Source organism: Miniopterus schreibersii (genome assembly GCF_964146895.1).
Source record: "Miniopterus schreibersii genome assembly, chromosome: 8".
NCBI lineage: Eukaryota > Metazoa > Chordata > Mammalia > Chiroptera > Miniopteridae > Miniopterus > Miniopterus schreibersii.
Window position 1 is genome coordinate 66465819 of NC_138109.1, and position 17916 is coordinate 66483734.

Genomic DNA, 17916 nt, shown 5'->3' on the forward strand with positions numbered 1-17916 from the left:
AGAGGATGAGCCAGAGGCTTTGTCTGTCACTGCCCTGTCTCACTGGGAGGGACAGAGAGATGGATAAAGCCATCAGCCATGAAGGTGATTCCTGGGAGGCCCAGTCTCAGGAAGTCGTGATGGGGGTGGGGTGGGTCCTGGAGGAGTGGAGGCTAAGAGATTGAACCCCGAGGCATGGCCCCTTAGAAGTGAATAAGAACCTGGGGTGCCCAGTGTGGCTCTGTTCTGGGCCAGGACTGACAGCTGAGTCACTCAGGCACCCCCTCCTGGCACCCCCAGCCCTGCTCTGGGAATCACTTCAGCATGCACCCCTAAATCATAACCCAACTTTCCTGAGAGGGTCTGGAGAAGAGAGTGGGCAACAGGACACCCCCAGTTATACATGGCCTTCAAGATTACACATTAAAGAATTTTATAGATGCACACCTTCATTAAAATATTCCTGAGGTGATGGCTTAAGTGAATCAGGGACACATATTAACTTGTTGGCCCTCAGGTTTAGAGAGTTCAAGTTCTTGGTTATGAAAAAGTTCTGGCAAATAAAATAATCTTGATCATTAAAGCAGGCAGTTTTAAAAGCAACTACTGTTTTGATTTAGGGAGAGAAAGATGGAAGTACTCTAAAAAACACTTATGTGTTCTTATGAACTAACAATAAAACTCAAAGGTATTTATGAGACAATAAAAATAGTTCTAAATATAAAAAGCTTACTTAGAGCTTTATAGTACAGCTAATTCTAAACTATTACGTATAAAATTATAGACGTTTATTTTTAACCTACAGGTATTCTAGTGAAGATACAGTGCAGGTAAAAATAAAATCCCCAAACTTCAAAAGGCAGACTTTGAAGTTATAGGCAGTAATCTATCAAATCAGAAAATTGGTCAATAAATAAGCAGGAGATCATTACATAAAACCTTCTTACTGCTTAACTCCATAAACCTGTATCTACCTCCAACACTCCAGAAACTGCTCTCTAAAGGCCATTAATAAGACAGATGGTGACAGCCTTTTTTAACCCTTACTCCCCCCACCTGTCACAGTGAAAGTGGTAGCCAGCCTGTCTTTCTTAGAGCCTTGAGACCCTGGCCTCCAGTCCTCTTGTCTCCCTGATTAATTTACACCATCTCTAAATAACGGTGTCCCCCAAAGCTTTACCCTCCATCACATTCTCTTTTCTCTCTTCTCATTTATTTAACTACCATCTCTAGGTCCCCCCCACGCCCCCTTCGGTATTTCAGACCTGCATTTCGCCTGCTTGCTACACCTCTCCATCTCCACGGATGTCTCACCTGCACCCCCAAAACAACATGGTGAAAGCTCGTGAATAGTTTTCTTGCTCTTCTACTGGCCCCTCCTGTTAATTTCCCTATTTTCATTGATGTGATTATGATTTCCCCAGGCTTCCAGATTGAAACTTTAGTGTTTAGAATTAATATTTCTCTCCGCCCCTCTCTCTGGCTCTTCTCTTTGTCCCCCAACTCAGGGTCCACTGCATCTCTTTCTTTGCATTGCCATTGTCACACTCTAGGTGGCATACTAACTACCCTACCCCTGGCCATCCACTAGTCTCCTCACATGTATTAGGGCCTCTAATCTCTTCCCTTTTCCATCTGTCTTGCACAACTCCTACATCATTATTTATTGTGTGAAACTTTCTACTTAGAAATTGGTGGTGAAGGGAAAAAACCCTGCAAACCCATAGGAACATCTTCTTAGGATAACACAGAAGGACTTCACCATCTGGCCCCAATTTGCCTTTCTGGCCTCACTTCTTGCCTCATTCAGCTCTGCAAAACTACCAGCTTTTCTCTCAAAGGACTTTGTTCACGTCCTATGTGTGTGTGCTGAATTCTCTGCTAAGATCTGCCGTCTCCTCTGCTATCTGCCTCGGGAACACCTACTCATCCTTCAAGACCCAAATCAAATGTCAGCTCCTTTGTTGCCCTTCTTGCCCACCCAGGAATCTAATTAGCAAGGTTTATTTCCAACATAGCCTTGTATTGTTGTTATTTATTTTTGCTTCATAATTAAAACTTGCTGTTTGATGGCAGAAACTGTAGCTTCAATATAATGCCTGATGTGTGATCTGTACATGGTAGGTCGCAATAAATAGCTACTAAAGAAATGATTGAGTAAAAATTAATGATTTCTTTTGAGTCTTCCTTGAGCTGGACTCCTTTGGCCTAACTTGAATATATGAGAGCAGTCCTTTTCAAACTTCAATGTGCATATAAAGCCCCTGGGGAAATCTTATTAAAAGGCAGGTTCTGATTCTGCAGGTTTGGGGTGGGCCTGAGATTCTGCATTTCTAACAAGTTCTCAGATTGCTGCAGGCCCAAGAACCACACTGCGCTACAGGATTGGGTGTCTCCCCATATCTCCTGGTCTGTGCTATACCTCATGCTCTGCGCTCACTTCTAGTATGCCACTCACCCCACTGTCATGTATTGTTTATATACTCAGCTAGAACGGGAGTTTCAGTGGACAGGAACCGTATCCACTGGGTCACAGATCCATCTTTGTATTCTCAGCACTTTGCTCAGAATCCGGGGCAATGTTTAATTAGGTAGTCTCTTTCAGGCTGAACTCACAGCCATTTCCAACCTACCTCCATTATCTGTGCGTTTGGAGCTCATTTATTAGTCAGTGACGCTTCTAACTGGATCTCTTCCATAGGAAGAAAAAGGGAGCTAAAAACCCAAGAGCAATGAAGTAGACTGAATGCAGCTGTGGTCACGTAGACTGCAGAGAGCTATTCTCTGTAGCCATAGAGATCAATGGGCCTGTGATCCAGACCACTGGCACACCATTCGGGCTTTATCTGCTCACTTTCATTAGTAAACCTAAGGCATAGATTTGGGACAACTTTAAACTGTAGTGTGTAAAAAGCCTGTATCATATGTAAATAAGTGTTTGTGCACTCTGCAAAAAAATTAAATTTTTTTCTTTAAAAGTACATAAAATGATTCTGTTTAAAGTTTAAATAAAAATTTAGATATAAAAGATTGAGTTTTTGCTTGTAAAACCAAGAGGAAGCCAGAGAGGCCAGAAGCCTTGAAAATTTAAAGATATACATATTTAATGGCATGCTACAGAGTCTACATTATTTATAATAGTCAGGGTACCCTCTGGCTGGATTTTAATTTGGTCACCAGCAAACTGTTACATTTTCGTTTTGAAAATGGACATTTTGTCTTTACGTTGAGAAACAGGCTGAAAAGAAATATCTACCTGGAGGAAAAGAAGTGATCACAAAGTCTCTTCCTTTGAGAAAATTAAAACCCCACTTTCTGTAAAACTGTAACCATTCCCAACTACTTGCATCTTCTGGAGGCTCAGGAGAGGTTAGGATGGATGACAATTGGTATATAGGATAGATTTTTTAAAATCCACATTATTAACAGAGAGAATGACATCGCCATTATGTAAGACTTTCTACACATTCATCCACGTGTAGGTTTATTCTGCTTTACAAATAATTATATTGCAGCTGTTTTCAAAGCTAAAGGAATTCAGGAAGACATATGAGAGGGAAAAAGAATCCATCAAGAAAGTTAAGAAAACAACCACATGTTATCCTATCTGTGAAATTCTTTTCATGACCTTTTCCTGGCCAGATCCCCACAGAACAAGAGTAACAGCTGGAATGCTGATCTGGACAATTCATAGAAAAAATCAGTTATTTCGGTAATTATAAGTGTAAAGATTAGGCCTTAGCCGTTTGGCGTTCGTTATCCGATTGGCAGGCACTGCCAGCTAATATTACAGATCTGACCTACTACCTGGGGTAATAATGAACGGCGCTGGGTTCCTGCCAGAAGATCAACTGATTCCACAAGATGCACTGGAGACCTACATTCTAATTAATGTAGATGAACACGGAGAAGGGCTCCCAGTAATTAAACTACCCCCAAACTGCAAGGAGTTTCTGGGGAGCGCCCTAGCCCACGGCCGTGTTGCAGAAAAGCTGGGGGAAGCGAGAAGCTTGCATCGGCCACCGGAATGGGAGGGGACATTCCAGATGGATTACTCGCAGCTGCTCCCGGCCCCCCCCCCGCCCCCCCCCCCCCCCCCCCCGCAAGCACACTTGTGCGCACTGTCCTCGCCAATCTCGGTCCCCAAGGGCCAAGGGCCTCTCAGCTTTGCATTTCGCCCCGACAACTGCGGGGAGCGACAGTTGTGTGGCGCAGCTGCAGCCAGGATGCGAAGGGCAGGAGGCGGGACAGGCGCCCACGGGGCCAGCTGCGAACGCGGGGCCAGGGCCTTCGATGGCCTTTCTCGGGGCGCGGGGCCCTGGAAGCTCGGTCCCCAGCCGCAGGGCGCAGGCCGCTGGCCCCTGAACCCCCAGAGCGCAAATCTCACAACCCAATTTAAGAGACGAAAACAAGTTACTCAAAACACTTAAAATTTAGATTTTAAATGAAAAACTATAATTAAAAATTATTTTGTATTAGCTTTTTTTTTTTTTTACCCTAAACCTAAGAGTGAACAAAGATATGAAGAAACAGGTTTCTACGCCTATGTCTTAAAATTTGTCAGAAGGTTTTGTACATACGATGTTATCCCTGAACCAACATTTTCTTACCATATCATTCCTCATTTTTAGTATCTGGCCCAAACTTCATCATACTACTCTTCCATTAAAGAAGTGAGGTAGATGCTCGGCTTTACAACAATTACCATTTTGAATAGAATTTTCCAGTAGCGTGGCATGTGCTCAATAAATTGTCGCTGTCGTTTTTATCATGGCCATCCATGCTGCCCCACGCATGCTCTAAGGATCATTTGTATTTTGCAGAAACAGAACATTTTTGTTTTATAACATATTTTTCAAAATGTGGAATGTGATCCATTAGTGGATCATAAATTTAGTGAGTCTCAGCCAGAATTTTATTAAAAAAACGAAATAAAATAGAAAAGAAAAGTTCGGAATGCCTATCATGTGGTAAGAAAAAGTATTGTTTTGTGAAACTTATTTTAGTATTGTGGGTAATGTGTGTGTGTGTAAAATGTATTTCTTACTGTGGGTTGCCTTAAAAAATGTTTGACTGTCATTGTTTCAAGGCATGTATTTCTAATGGACATAATGAAAGGTAAGTATTCACTATAGAACAAAGCAGAACAATGACATTTATTCTTCTATAACTAATAATAAATTCTATTTTACATTCAAAACACAATTACTCCACTTTCCACATTGCATTAAAGGTATTCAAACCATTTAAAAGTAATTTTCTATTCATTTTCCATGGGCACCATCAGAGAATTAGTAGGCTAATGTTTGTTGACATGATTATTTTCCACAAATGGATTCTAACTACTTTTCCATTTATCTACCATGAAATAATAAGACACCCAAAGACTCTTAATGTTTAGTTTGCTAATTCTCTCGTGATGACCTATCTTTGCGGCAAACAGGTGACGATTCCTCTTTATGACAAACTGACCTATTACAAAACAGCATCTCATTGGAGATGTATGAGAAATAATTCCGATTAGCCTACACAAACACCCACCCACATCCACACATACCCTTCTGTATTAAATCCCTTCAGGTGTTTATGAACTCTTCTCTCAGAAATCATAATGTTCTGAGCAAAAGAAAAATAATCAGCTTAATTATCGTATCTTGCACTATGTATTCCTGCTTATGGAGAAAATAGGCAAAGTAGAAAATAAAAAGAAGTGCCAGTCTTTAGGGATCAATATTAACATCTGAAAAAGTTGGGCAACACATGCAGAAGTCCCACACTCCTTTGAAAAAAATCATAGGCTCTGCCTTCGTATTAAGCCTAATCTACTGGCATTAACATTTAGAATGGGGTTAGGTGCTGGAGTATGGCTGTCAGGAGAGTGTGGGCTCTACCCTTGAATAAAATTCACAAATATGCCGTTTCATCTCAGCGTCTGCTCCAGCATCCACTGTGACCACGGAAAGGTAACAGTCATTTCGAACAGAAGGGATTTTTCCATTAGAAGCATTTCCCAAACAAGTGCATAGTCTTAGAAGGTCAAAGAAGATTCTAAAATACCTCTAACTCACAATTTAGTTCAAACTGTTTACCGAGGACTTACTCCATGCCAGGTGCTATGTTAGGGGCTAGATATAGAGATGAGTTTCCAGTTGAATGAGAGAGCTCCGAAAGCACATAAAAATTACAATTCTATATGCTAACGGCTATGACTGAGGAACAGCAAAGTTATGAAAGAGGCGTAGAGGGAGGGCCATCCGTTCCAGATGGAGAGCTGATGGCGGTCAATGGAAGTTTCTTAAAGAAGTGCTGTTGAAGCTGAGTTTTGGAGAAGAGGGAGGGGGTAATTCCCCCCAGGGAACTCAAGTCACATAGGATGATATATTTTTGGGACATTGCAGTAAAGGCTGAACCATATGAAATCTGAAAAATTTGAAACAATAACAACTGGATTTGGTTCCACCTAAGCATTGCACGTGGTCAGGATTCCTCGAGCAGCTTGGCAGTGCTGGGACGCAGTGTGACAAGGGAAGGAAAGAGGGAAGGGAAGGGGGGAGGGAAGGAAGGAGGGAAGGGGAAAAGGAAGGAGGGAGGGAAGGGGAGAGGGAAGAGGGAAGGGAAGGAAGAAGGGAAGGGGGAAGGGAAGGGGGAAGGCTGAGGGAAGGCTGAGGGAGAGGGCAAAGGTCAGATGAACATCTCACATGGGAATCAAAGTGGGAACAGCCACAGCCTGGGATTTTAATTTAGGACTAGGATAGCACACAAAGAACTAGAATTGCTTAAGTATGCAAAAATATGATTCGATAAGCATTAAAACACCAAAGGAGAAAGCAAAAACATTAAAAAAGACATTTTATTCATAATTATATCTCCTTAAGATTAATAACAATTTCAAACTTCTGCTTCCTTCCATTTTTATCGCACAGGTCCTTAATTTATATGCCATTTAGTACTCATAAACTTTTGCACTCTGTCACTAAACTGACCAGTAAACCATTTCCCATGTAATTGTCATATTGTTTTTAACAGCTGTCCAGTGTTGTTACCATAGACAACTTTTCCACTTTCTTTCTATATATCCTATAGGCCGTTTCCAGATTTTCCTATGACATATGAGATTTTCATAAACAGTTCCTACATGTGTAGTTTCTCTTCTGCTTTCCTTGAGACAAATTCTAAAGTGTGAGGTTACTAGGCTACCAGGGATGAATATGTGTGGTGCTTGTTAGCCAGATGGAAGAGGGGTTGGCACTTACTGTTTTGCTCCAAGTAAGGCCTGTGGTGTGGTGTTCCTTGATGTACGCTTGAAGCTCACTCCAAATGTTCAAATATGACTTCACCCAATCCACGTGGCGTAAATCACTTCATTATAAAAGAGAATGAAAGAGAACGCAGTTAGGATCTAAAATCAGATTAAAAAACAACAACAGGGAGGCGCGTGATAATCCAGTAACTAAGGCTGGATGATCCTGGAGCAATTGTCTTTCTAGTCCAGTCACCGTGAACTGATTCCAAAGAGGACCTTGAAAGAAAGGTGCTCCAGGTCTCTCCTGCGGGGAGCCAAGTGCCCTGAGCTCCAGGTGGGGAGCAGAGAGGACTGCGGAGGGCGACCCCCACAGAACCAAGCCAATTCAGGTCATGTGTCCTCATGTCACCTCTAATGGGAAGATGACTAGAGAGGTGACCCTTCCTTTCTGTAATGTTCCTATGCAAAATGAAAAACAACATACTTTCAGGAAGCAGAAGTGCATTGAAAAGAAAAAAAGTCCCTTAGTTTGTTTTCTAATAATTTGATTGAGTTATTTGGTTGAAGTGTAACCAAACTGGAGAATTTTACACTGGTAAGGAAGTTGCTCTTATAAGAAAAACGATTTCCTACAAATGGGTATCATTCCATACTTTTAAAGGTAAAATTCACTTAAATTACCTTAATTTGATATTCATAATGGTAATGCAAGCAAGGAGGGGCATTATCAGTATTTTTATCCCAATTTTGCTGAACCAAGATGTAGTAAATGCTTACCTTTTACAACAGGATTAACATACAGGATTGAGACGATGTTAGAAATATTAAACTTGTAGATAGGCAAAAATAGTTGCATTTCCTTTGGATAATTTTCACCCACACATTTTTCCACTTTGAATGGAGTAGAGGTAAATGAGACAATTATGAGATCTCAGTTAACAAACTTCATCATGAACCTGGGCCATTAATGTGAAGGCAATCACTGAAGGAAACCTCCATTACTAAAGCTCTTGTCAATAATGACTTTTCCTTGGACATGTTTTGTTCTCCTTGAAAAGCTCCATGGAAAGTACCTCCAGCATGCTTAGAATCCCACTGTATTAAGTCATGCACTAAAGAAAAGTGAAATGGGGAACTGAAGACATAATTACCCCTCAAAGAGGAAAAATGAGAGTGTGATTTTGTTCTATATTTTTAGATTTACTGATTATATTAATCAAATCTGCAAAAAAATCTCATTTTTACTTTCTCCCATGTTCACAGTCAAAACCCCAAAGGCTAAGAGTAGCTCCATACGTCTCTCATATCAGTTTCTTTATCCTATGGGGTTTGTGAGGGTCTTAGCACAGTGCCCTGCACATTAGGGGCTGTATATAGAACAGCTATTGTTAGAGCACTAAGTCAATTTCAATAAAATGTATACACATATTTATATGCGGCTATTTTATACATATATGTGCATACATACATATGTGTATGTACACACAACACACACGTCTACAGATGTTCTAGAAAGAGCAGGCTGCATGTTCAATATACTTTCTATTTAAAAAGCTTAACAAGCAATGAGGTCAAAATAGGTATAAGCAAATTCATTTTTCTTTTAACTATTATAGTATGATTTTGACTTGACGGAAGTTCTAGCAAAACTTGTAATAAGGAATAACAACGTGTCTTCTGGCCTGAAGTCAGCCTCTGTGAGACAACACAGCGAGCAGGACCCAACTTACACATCAGGAGCTGCAAACCCATCCTCAGTTTTCATTTGCTCTGGAAGAAGCGACGGTGGGGGCATGCAATTTTAATGAGGATGACTCGGAGAGGCCATTCCTCCGTAAAGTAAAAATAATGAACTTACTGTTCATTTACTGAAAAGGAGCCAACCAACCAGTCAAGCCAGGCGTAAGGCTGCACAGACGCAGAATCCACGGCCCGCAGTACTTCTGCTTAAACCGTAGGAAGCCTGATTCAGCTCCTCTACCCGCGGGTCCGGCTGCAGGCAGGCGGCAGTGCGTGGCGAAAGCCCGCGCCCCCCGCAGCAGCACTGAGCCCACAGTGAAGGCACAGCTGGCTTGGGTGCACCTCTAAGTGGGTGCTGTGTGAGTGGGGCGCAGGATTCTGCTCCTGTCAGGTTGCCACCCCTGGACTTGGGACTGGTCTGGCTACTTCTGGAAGTGAAATGAATGAGTGCACACCTCCGACTGCATTTCCCCAGCAAACGACAGTCTCCAGGTGGTCCGTCAGGTATAGCTGAGTTGCCCTTCATGCTGCCAGAAGTACGTTTTCTACTCAATAGCTGACCTCGAGGGGCAAACACTGGGCTCTATCTGCGCGTGTACAAAAAGTGAAAACAACCCTCCTGGCTACGCTGCCACTTGGAGAGAATCGCTCACACCCATGGCTCCAACACACACTCAGGGAGGGGCTGGGAGGAGGCCAGGAGCTGATGAAGTGAGATAAAAACAGAAATGGCCTCTAGGGGTGATACGGAAAAAGACAGAGACCTAGGTGGTGCCTAAGTGTCCAGTCCTAAAAAAAAGACTAGGTACAGGAGATCTTTAATGATGCGGAGTTCACGATGGGCACAGGTTCGTGCCAACATAATTTTTAGGTCCAGCTTTGGTAACAATTTATTCCTGAACGGTTATTTTTGTGTGAGAAGAGCAGGCTGTCTCGCATTTTGGATGCTTTTTCTCATTCACATCACACAATTCTAGTCTGTAATACAACATGGCAGCGGTTGGAGTTGTACAAAGTCTGTCACTGGGTATAATTATTTTTTTCTTCCTCAAAGTTCCCTTTGGGACAAAGAGGAGAAAGGCATGCTTACATCTCCTAAAGCTGCCCTTCTTAAAAGCTACAAGACCTCTTTTGCTAACATGGAAAAAATAAACTGTATGAAGGCAGCACTGTAGTTTAGGAGACATTTTCCTGGATATATCTCTGGTGTCTCTCCATTTGGTTTCATTTTCATTTTAACCCTAGTTTAGGTCTTTCTAAGATCAATGATTTGGGCTGTAGAAAGCAATGGTTTTAAAATTTAGAAGCTGGTTCTCTAGGCAAACCCCTTGGTTCAGACTCATCTGTATTACCAACAGCCGTCTGAGTGTTGCTGTTCTTACAGAGGTCTCTCTGGTCTCCCCAATTGTATTTCATCTTAATGCAACCTCTGGTTTTCCTCTCATTGGCCTGGTCTATTGTCTCATCTCATTTCTGTTCTTCATTTATATTTCCTTTCCCGATTCCCCCTTCCTTCTCTCTGCTCACCCACCAACTCTATTTTGATCAGTGTAAAAGTTCTGTGAACATACAGGGCTGGTCCATCACAAATTCTCACACAGCTCTCGCATCATTGTGGGAATACATAATAGATGACATGCATTGAAGCGGTAGAGTTTATTCATTACGAGAAAACTGAGGCAGACTTTCAAAAACACAAAGATTATCTGGATAACTGATTTCTCTTTCCGTTTTGCTTTACTTGCAAAGACAGGCTTTTTCGTTAACACTGAAAGTAAATTGTTAAGAGCCCTTGAAAGGAATCAGTAATGAACTATATTAAGTTTTAGTAGCAAATGTCTAATAAGCGATTAACTGGAAATTCGGTCAGTAAAAGAAGGTACGTACCTGTGCTTGTAGTCCTTTAAGACCCTGTTAGTGTAAAAGGTGGCAGCATCGTTCATCTCCTTGACATAGGGGCCGGGTTTGGGGGACTGAGAGAACAGCACCGTCACCCAAGCATAGAAGGGAAAAAAGGGTAAGAAAGAAAATGCCTTAAGAAGAAGAAAAGCAATGGAGGTGTTGACTTGAAAGCTGGAGGCACGTTTTGCTCCATAAATATTGGTGGAACACTGTCCACATCTTAGAACACAAAGCACGAGCTTCAAGCAGCAAAGAAAGAGCCGGCGTGGTCGGCCGGCGCCCCTCTGCCCTGGGTGTGACAGACGGGCCGCAGGAGCCTGGAGGGGCTGTGGATGCTCCGAGACACGCCACAGGTGTGACAGGCGCGGGGCTGACACTCCGCCGACTCACCACGGCTATCCACCCAAGGGCAGGGATGCTCTCGCTGACGGCTGAGAGATGGTTAAACATGGTGCTGCCCCGGTTCCTCTCCCTGAAGGTCTGGATTTCCTGAATCTTTTCCGATATGGGCTTCAGAAGAGCAGCCACTTCATTCTGTAAGCAAACATTGGGCACGGTTACTAAGGACAGGACAGGACAGGACAGGGCACTTCGCCTCCACGTTGGCCTAAGCAGCAGTCAGGGCTCCCCATTTGTCGGTGGCTTTCAGAGTAGAACGGGTTTTTGTTATGATAATACTGTATTTTCATTCTCTGGGGCAGACTTTCAAGAACACATAGATTATCTGGATAACTGATTTCACTTTCTGTTTTGCTTTGCCTGCAAAGATAGGATTTTTCATTAACATTTAAAGTAAATTGTTAAGAGCCCTTGAAGGGAATGAAAATTGCACATAGTTTTAACAACATTAACGTCTCCTGAGACATAGAACCCCCCCACCAGCATATGATACAGCCCTGTGTTAGAAATCACGTATGGAACAGAGTGAAATCGGCTGTGGGTCAGTTAGGTTTTCAGGAATGCATAGACCACATGCTGTAATAACACAGGTCTAAAATCAGGTGGGTGAGAGGTTAGTGAAAGGATAGCTTCCTATTGCTATAGGAGTGTCCTTGTTTTTATTGGAGTTACCATAATCCATATGAAAAAGTAGAAATCTTTCATAGAGGCTTTTTTTAAAAAAAGTGATGACTTATAATATTTATAGTTACCTTAAAGTCTGGTCTGACTTTTTCTACAATGTCCTGGGTCAACTTGGCCTATGACTACTTCTGATTAATTCAACAACTGATTTCTCTAGCAATATAAAAATGACTTTCAAAACCATGTGAGCTAACTTATGAAGTATCACAGAGATAGGTGCTTGTAACATCTCTCCATCCATCCCGTCAGCACTCTCTACTTTCTCTGGTTTTGTAGAGCAGATGCAAGGTTATATGATTTTGTGTGTGTGTGCATGCTCCAGAGAAACAGCAACAGTCTTGTACTTCAGCTTCGTAAAAGCAGTTGAAAAGGCTTTTAAATCTTGTTTGCAGGAAATAAAATAGAAAAGCCCCTAAAGCTCTTTAATTTCTTTAACCAAAACTTCAGAGCAAAGGTTCCAGCCTTGGCTACATATCAGAATCACCTGGGAGCTTTCAGAAACAGAGGCCTGGGTCCCACCCTCAGAGACTCTGGTTTAACTTGTTTAGAGGTGACCTGGGTTGGGGGAGATTGGAAAAGTTGCCCAGGTAAGATTTTAATCACTGCTACGGTGGTGGCTTAATACCTTTCTACTAGGACAGCAAACCTTTAGGGAAGTAATTATGTTCAGCTGCTGCAGCTTCCAGACCTCACTTTTCCTTCTTGACCCCTATATATACACGGTCCCCTAAATGAAATGTTTTATGTAAGAGCTTTGGAATTAGAATGACCTTAGTTTAAAATCTCAGCTCTGCCACTTACTACCTTTGCGGCCTTAAGCAAATTACTTAATCTGAGCCTTGGTTTCCTCATCTGTAAGTCAGAGATAATAAGAGTTATAGCCTATAAACTATAGGAGATACAGCATATTCAACCTCTGGCACATGGAAGGTATATAGTAAGTGGAAGTGATTAATATTATTATTACTATTATGCAATTAGCTCAGACTGTAATATGTGATATTTATTTGCCTCAAATAAATGACTGTGAATTTGAAATTCTTTTATTTTTCAATTATAGTCAACATTCAATGTTATATTCATTTCAGGTGTACAGCATAGGGTTATACATTTACATAACTTACGAAGTGACCCTCCAGTAAGTCTAGTACACATATGACACCATACACAGTTATTACAATATTATTGACCATATTCCCTGTGCTGTACTTTATGTCCCTGTGACTGTTTTGTAACTGCCAGTTTGTATTTCTTAATTCCTTCACCTTTTCACCCAGTCCTCCAACCCCCCTCCCTCTGGCAACCATCAGCAAGTTCTCTGTATTTATGAGTCTGAATCTGTTTTGTTTGTTCATTTATTTTGTTCTTTAGATTGCACATATATGTGAAATCATAGGGTATGCCTTTCTCTCTCTGACTTATTTCACTTAGCACAATACTCTCTAGATCCAACCACGTTGTCACAGATGTTATGATTTCATTCTCTTTTATGGCTGAGTAATATTCCATTGTATATATGGACCACATCTTCTTAAGCCAACTGTCTACTGATAAACACCTAGGCTGCTTCCATATCTTGGCTATTGTAAATAATGCTGCAGTGAACAGAGGAATGCAGGTATCTTTTCAAACTAGTGTTTTGAATTTCTTTGGATAAATACCCAGAGGTGGGATTGCTGGCTCATATCATAATTCTATTTTTAAATTAAAAAATTAAAAAAAAATTTTACCGATTTTTTTTAGAAAGAGAAGAAGGGAAAGGGAGAGAAACATGGATGCGAGCGAGAAACTTGGATAGGCTGCCTCCTGCATGCCCCCTACTGGAGATTCAGCCTGCAACCCAGGCGTGTGCCGTGACCAGGAACTGAACTGGTGACCTTTTGGTGCATGGGACAACGCTCAACCAACTGAGCGACACCGGCCGGGGCTATTTTTAATTTTTTAAGATGCTTTAAGACTTTAATATCCTTCACATATTCAACATAAAATACTGACATTGGGTACACAATAGGGGGAAAGACTCTTCAGCAAGCATCTTCCAGAACTCACAGCATCACTCTGGTCACAGACTTCTCTTCTACCCAATGAATGAATCGAGGAACTTCTAGATCTTATAAAGCAACACATGGTCACCGTTAACCAGCTATCGAACCCAGGAGCCCCCACTGCTGTCATTTTAGAAAGGATCAAGATTTAGCTCCTAGAGGACTCCATCCACCCCTTTGTTGCGTGTTTGTGTTTCTCCAGAAACATTAGCTGCACTTTGCATAGTTAAGTCCACAGGCAAGTTTGAATACTGAGATCTAGCTGAAAAAAGTAGCAGCAAAGCCAACAGAAGCTGGAATCATTAGAAAAGCTAAAGGAAGATTTTTTTTTAAATGCTTACAGTTTAAGTCAAAATTAAGGTGTCTGTTAAATCCCACCAGCTTTGCAGAGCCGTGGCGTTTTGCTGTTCTTTGAAAAAAAGAGAGGGAAGAATGTATAATAAGTATATCCCCTTGAGAAAAATACCATGTTTAAGTTTTTGAAGCCACTGTTAAGTTACTTTAAATTTTGGACATCGCTCAAGGTTAAAGTATATATATTGGTTAGGATGTGTTCACAGCTGACTCATCTCCAAAGTCTCTTCACAAAGGCTGCCAGCTCTTGAGCATCCTCGATGGTGACAGCATTATACAGAGAGGCCTGGATACCTCCCCAGGCCTATTGCCCTTTCAAGGAGACCATTTTGAGCCCAAGAACAGTTTAAGTCAAAATTAAGAAACAAACAAACAAACAAACAAAAAAAGCTTTATCAAGAAATCTTTTCTCTAAAGCATAACTTCCTTTGGCATTGTCCATGTGAAATGGAATATTCATTTTGCTTCTATGCTGGGGCTCCACTGGACATACCTAGAAACCTTGTGAATGATCAATGATACCATAAATCATTTGCGATTTGATGGAGCTAAGCTTCTCCATGGCTCTGCACCGCCTTTGTTCTTACTCCACTTCAGGACCAAGCCCAGGATGCAGACACTGAAGCAGGGAGGCGTGTTGTATAGGGAGTCACTTCCAGCCTGCACTCTGTACTCCAGGCCCAAGGGCACTCTCTGAGGCACTCTCTTGAACCCCAGCAAGTCATCATGGATGATCACCACCATGACCCCTGCAGGGCCAATGTTCTGTGCACCAGCAAAAATTACACCAAACTAGGAAACATCCACTGGCTTGGAATAGGAAGTCTGAAGACATGTCGCTCACCAGCACTGCTCCCTTGATGTCAGGGATTGAGTCAAAGTCCATGCGGTGCGTGGTCTCGGGTGCAGTAATACACATAGGAGGCATCCGGGCTGAATGTCCACGTGCTACGGTCTAGAATTTCTGTATAACTCCCAAGTTTAGGGTGGATGATACTCGCAGTCCCAAATTCCTTGGCTTCTTCTCAGGCTTTAGCCGACCACAGAGCACACCTTCCTGCTTTCAGGACAATCAGGTTTAGGGGACAGCACTGAACTGGCCAGTCCCACCTCCTTGCATAAAAATCTTGTAATTGTCTGGCCCACTAAATTCCCACCCAGAGCTGAAGTTGACCACCTACCTCGGGCATCCACGGTGCTGCAGCTCCGCTGCTAGTCAGTGGGAGAGAAATGTTTAATTTTGTGAGGACCCTCTATACTGTTTTCCACAGTGGCTGCTCCAATCTGCATTCCCATCAACAGTGCAGAAGGGTTCCCTTTTCTCCACGTCTTCACAAACACTTGTTGTTTCCTTATGGATGATGCCATTCTGACAGGTGTGAGGTGGCATCTCATTGTGGTTTAAATTTGCATTTCTCTGATGACTGTGTATTTAAGATAAGAAAGGCTCCTAATAAAATCCATGTAGGCTAACAGAATTTTAGGACTACAGAAGTCTAAATTGTGTCCTCTAGTTCAGTTTTTTGACAGACTTAATTAAGTCACAATCAGTATTTTAAAAAATAGAAAAGAGTAAAAAGCATTAGAGGGCATTCACATGTAGTAAGGGCGAGTATTTTTGGACACGTGTTTCAGTTATGCAGTGCACTTGTGTGCATGTGTGTGCGCGTGTGTATGCATGTACTGGGCAGCAAAATACAATGTGTATCTTCTTATGAATTTCAGTCTAGAAGTTTGCAAAACGTGGATCTAATCCAATTCTCTAATTTTACATAATTGGGACACAAGCTCAGAGAGGTTACTTTGCTAAGTCAAGATCAGCTAGCAAGTGTTAGTAGAGCTGGAGCTAGAACCCCGGTCTTCTGGGAGGCCCCAAGATGATTCTCTATGTTGCAAACTCAGAAAAATACAGTTAGCTTTCTACACACAGGTTTCTTCTCTGCCCACAGGACTAGGGAAAGGTACTGTGAAGAGATTAAGGGCTCAGGTCTGGAATGAGACTACTTGGGTTTAAGTCCTTGCTCCCTAGGCTAGGACTTTCCACAAATCACCAAACGTGTCTATGATTTCATGATCACATCTGCAAAATAGTGTTGATAATGGTACCCACTTCTCAGAGCTGCTGTGAGGAGTAGATGAGAGTACAGGCTTAGGTATATTGTGGGTGCTCAAAAATGGTAGGTGACCTCCAAGGTGTCTGTCAGTTAAAAGTCTCTGATGAGATGCACTGACCAGCTCTTTCCTGTCACTGATAGGCAAACACAAGGAGAGTGACCTCCTAATCGAGATAGGCAGATGGACAGGGGCATGTTTTTACTTTGGAGAAACAAAAAGAAATACAGGGAAAGAAAGCAAAGTGTGCTCAAAGCTCTCAGTGGAATTTTTAATTCTTCCATGTTGAAGGAGGGAAAACCAAAAAAAAATTGCTGCAGCAGCCAGCCAGGTCTTGTGAAAAGCTCATGAACACTTTCTCACCTTCTCACTTTCCTTTCGGGCCATCGCAGAGAAAAGGTCTTACAGATTTGGCCAGAGGACCCTGAATCAGGGTTGTTATGGGCTGAATTGTGACCTCCCCCAATTCCTATGTTGAAGTCCTAATCCCTGGCACCTCAGCGTGGGAATGTATTTGGAGGTAGGGCCTTTAAAGAGGTAATTAAGTTAAAGTTAGGTCATTAGGGTGGATGCTAAGCCACTATGATTGTCCTTATATGAAAAGATTAGGATGTAGTCGTGCACTGTGGGTAGACACCAGGAGAAGACAGCTAATTATAAGCCAAGGAGAGAGGCTTCAAGAGAAACAAGCTTGCTGACACCTTGATCTCAAACTTTCAGTCTCCAGAATTGGGAGAAAACAAATTTCTGTTGTTTAAGAACCCCCCCCCCCCCCCGATTCCTCCCCTGGCGCGTGGTACTTTGTTCTGGCAGCCTGAGCAAACCGATGTCGGGTGAAATGCCAGTCCAGGAAAAGCAAACAAACACCCCAAACCCTCAACAATAAAACAAACAAAACCCTCCAAACATCCCCTGCCCCAAACATGACTATTCTGTGCTTGTTTGTTAATGGCTGCAAAAGTCAGGTTTAACTCCTCTCCCCGAATCTTGCTCTTTAGTAGGCAAACATTTCCCTCTTCAGAGGATTCTTTTTAGTTCAAATTCAACACTGGGTTGAAGGTGTGTTATCAGCTTTCCCAGAAGGCAGCTGATTTTTTTAAAATGTATTTTTATTGATTTCAGAGGAAGGAAGGGAGAGGGAGAAAGAGAGATAGAAACATCAATGTTGAGAGAGTCATTGATCGGCTGCCTCCTGCACGCCCCCGACTGGGAATGGAGCCCACAACCTGGGCATGTGCCCTGACCAGGAATCGAACTGCGATCTCCTGGATCCTAGGTGGATGCTCAACTGCTGAGCTACACTGGCCAGGCTGATTTTTAATTATGGCAAAACTGCTAAAAGGCATCTTAATTTTCTCCAACAATTTGCTAGGACATAGTATTCTTGATGCAATGACATTTTTGAGAAAGGCCAGAATATCTAAATTGTTGATGAAACCTGGCCTACTGCCACAAAGG

General features: G+C 42.2%; 1 protein-coding gene and 1 pseudogene across 3 annotated transcripts in view; both read right to left on the reverse strand.

Moving 5' to 3' along the window:
- CAP2 (cyclase associated actin cytoskeleton regulatory protein 2) overlaps nucleotides 1–17916 on the reverse strand; it is a 120128-nt gene that overhangs the window by 19698 nt on the left and 82514 nt on the right. For both annotated transcript variants that reach the window (XM_081146209.1, XM_081146210.1), the window contains exons 5-7: nucleotides 11255–11398; nucleotides 10850–10935; nucleotides 7233–7338 (exon numbers count right to left, since the gene is read on the reverse strand). In XM_081146209.1, coding sequence (XP_081002335.1) covers nucleotides 7233–7338; nucleotides 10850–10935; nucleotides 11255–11398 — 336 coding nt within the window. The remainder of the gene's footprint in view (nucleotides 1–7232; nucleotides 7339–10849; nucleotides 10936–11254; nucleotides 11399–17916) is intronic.
- LOC308560382 (phosphoserine aminotransferase pseudogene) lies at nucleotides 14547–16845 on the reverse strand (annotated as a pseudogene). Its single transcript has 3 exons — nucleotides 16822–16845; nucleotides 14837–15523; nucleotides 14547–14650 (listed from the first exon to the last, which is right to left on the reverse strand). The product of its transcript is annotated as a phosphoserine aminotransferase pseudogene (transcript).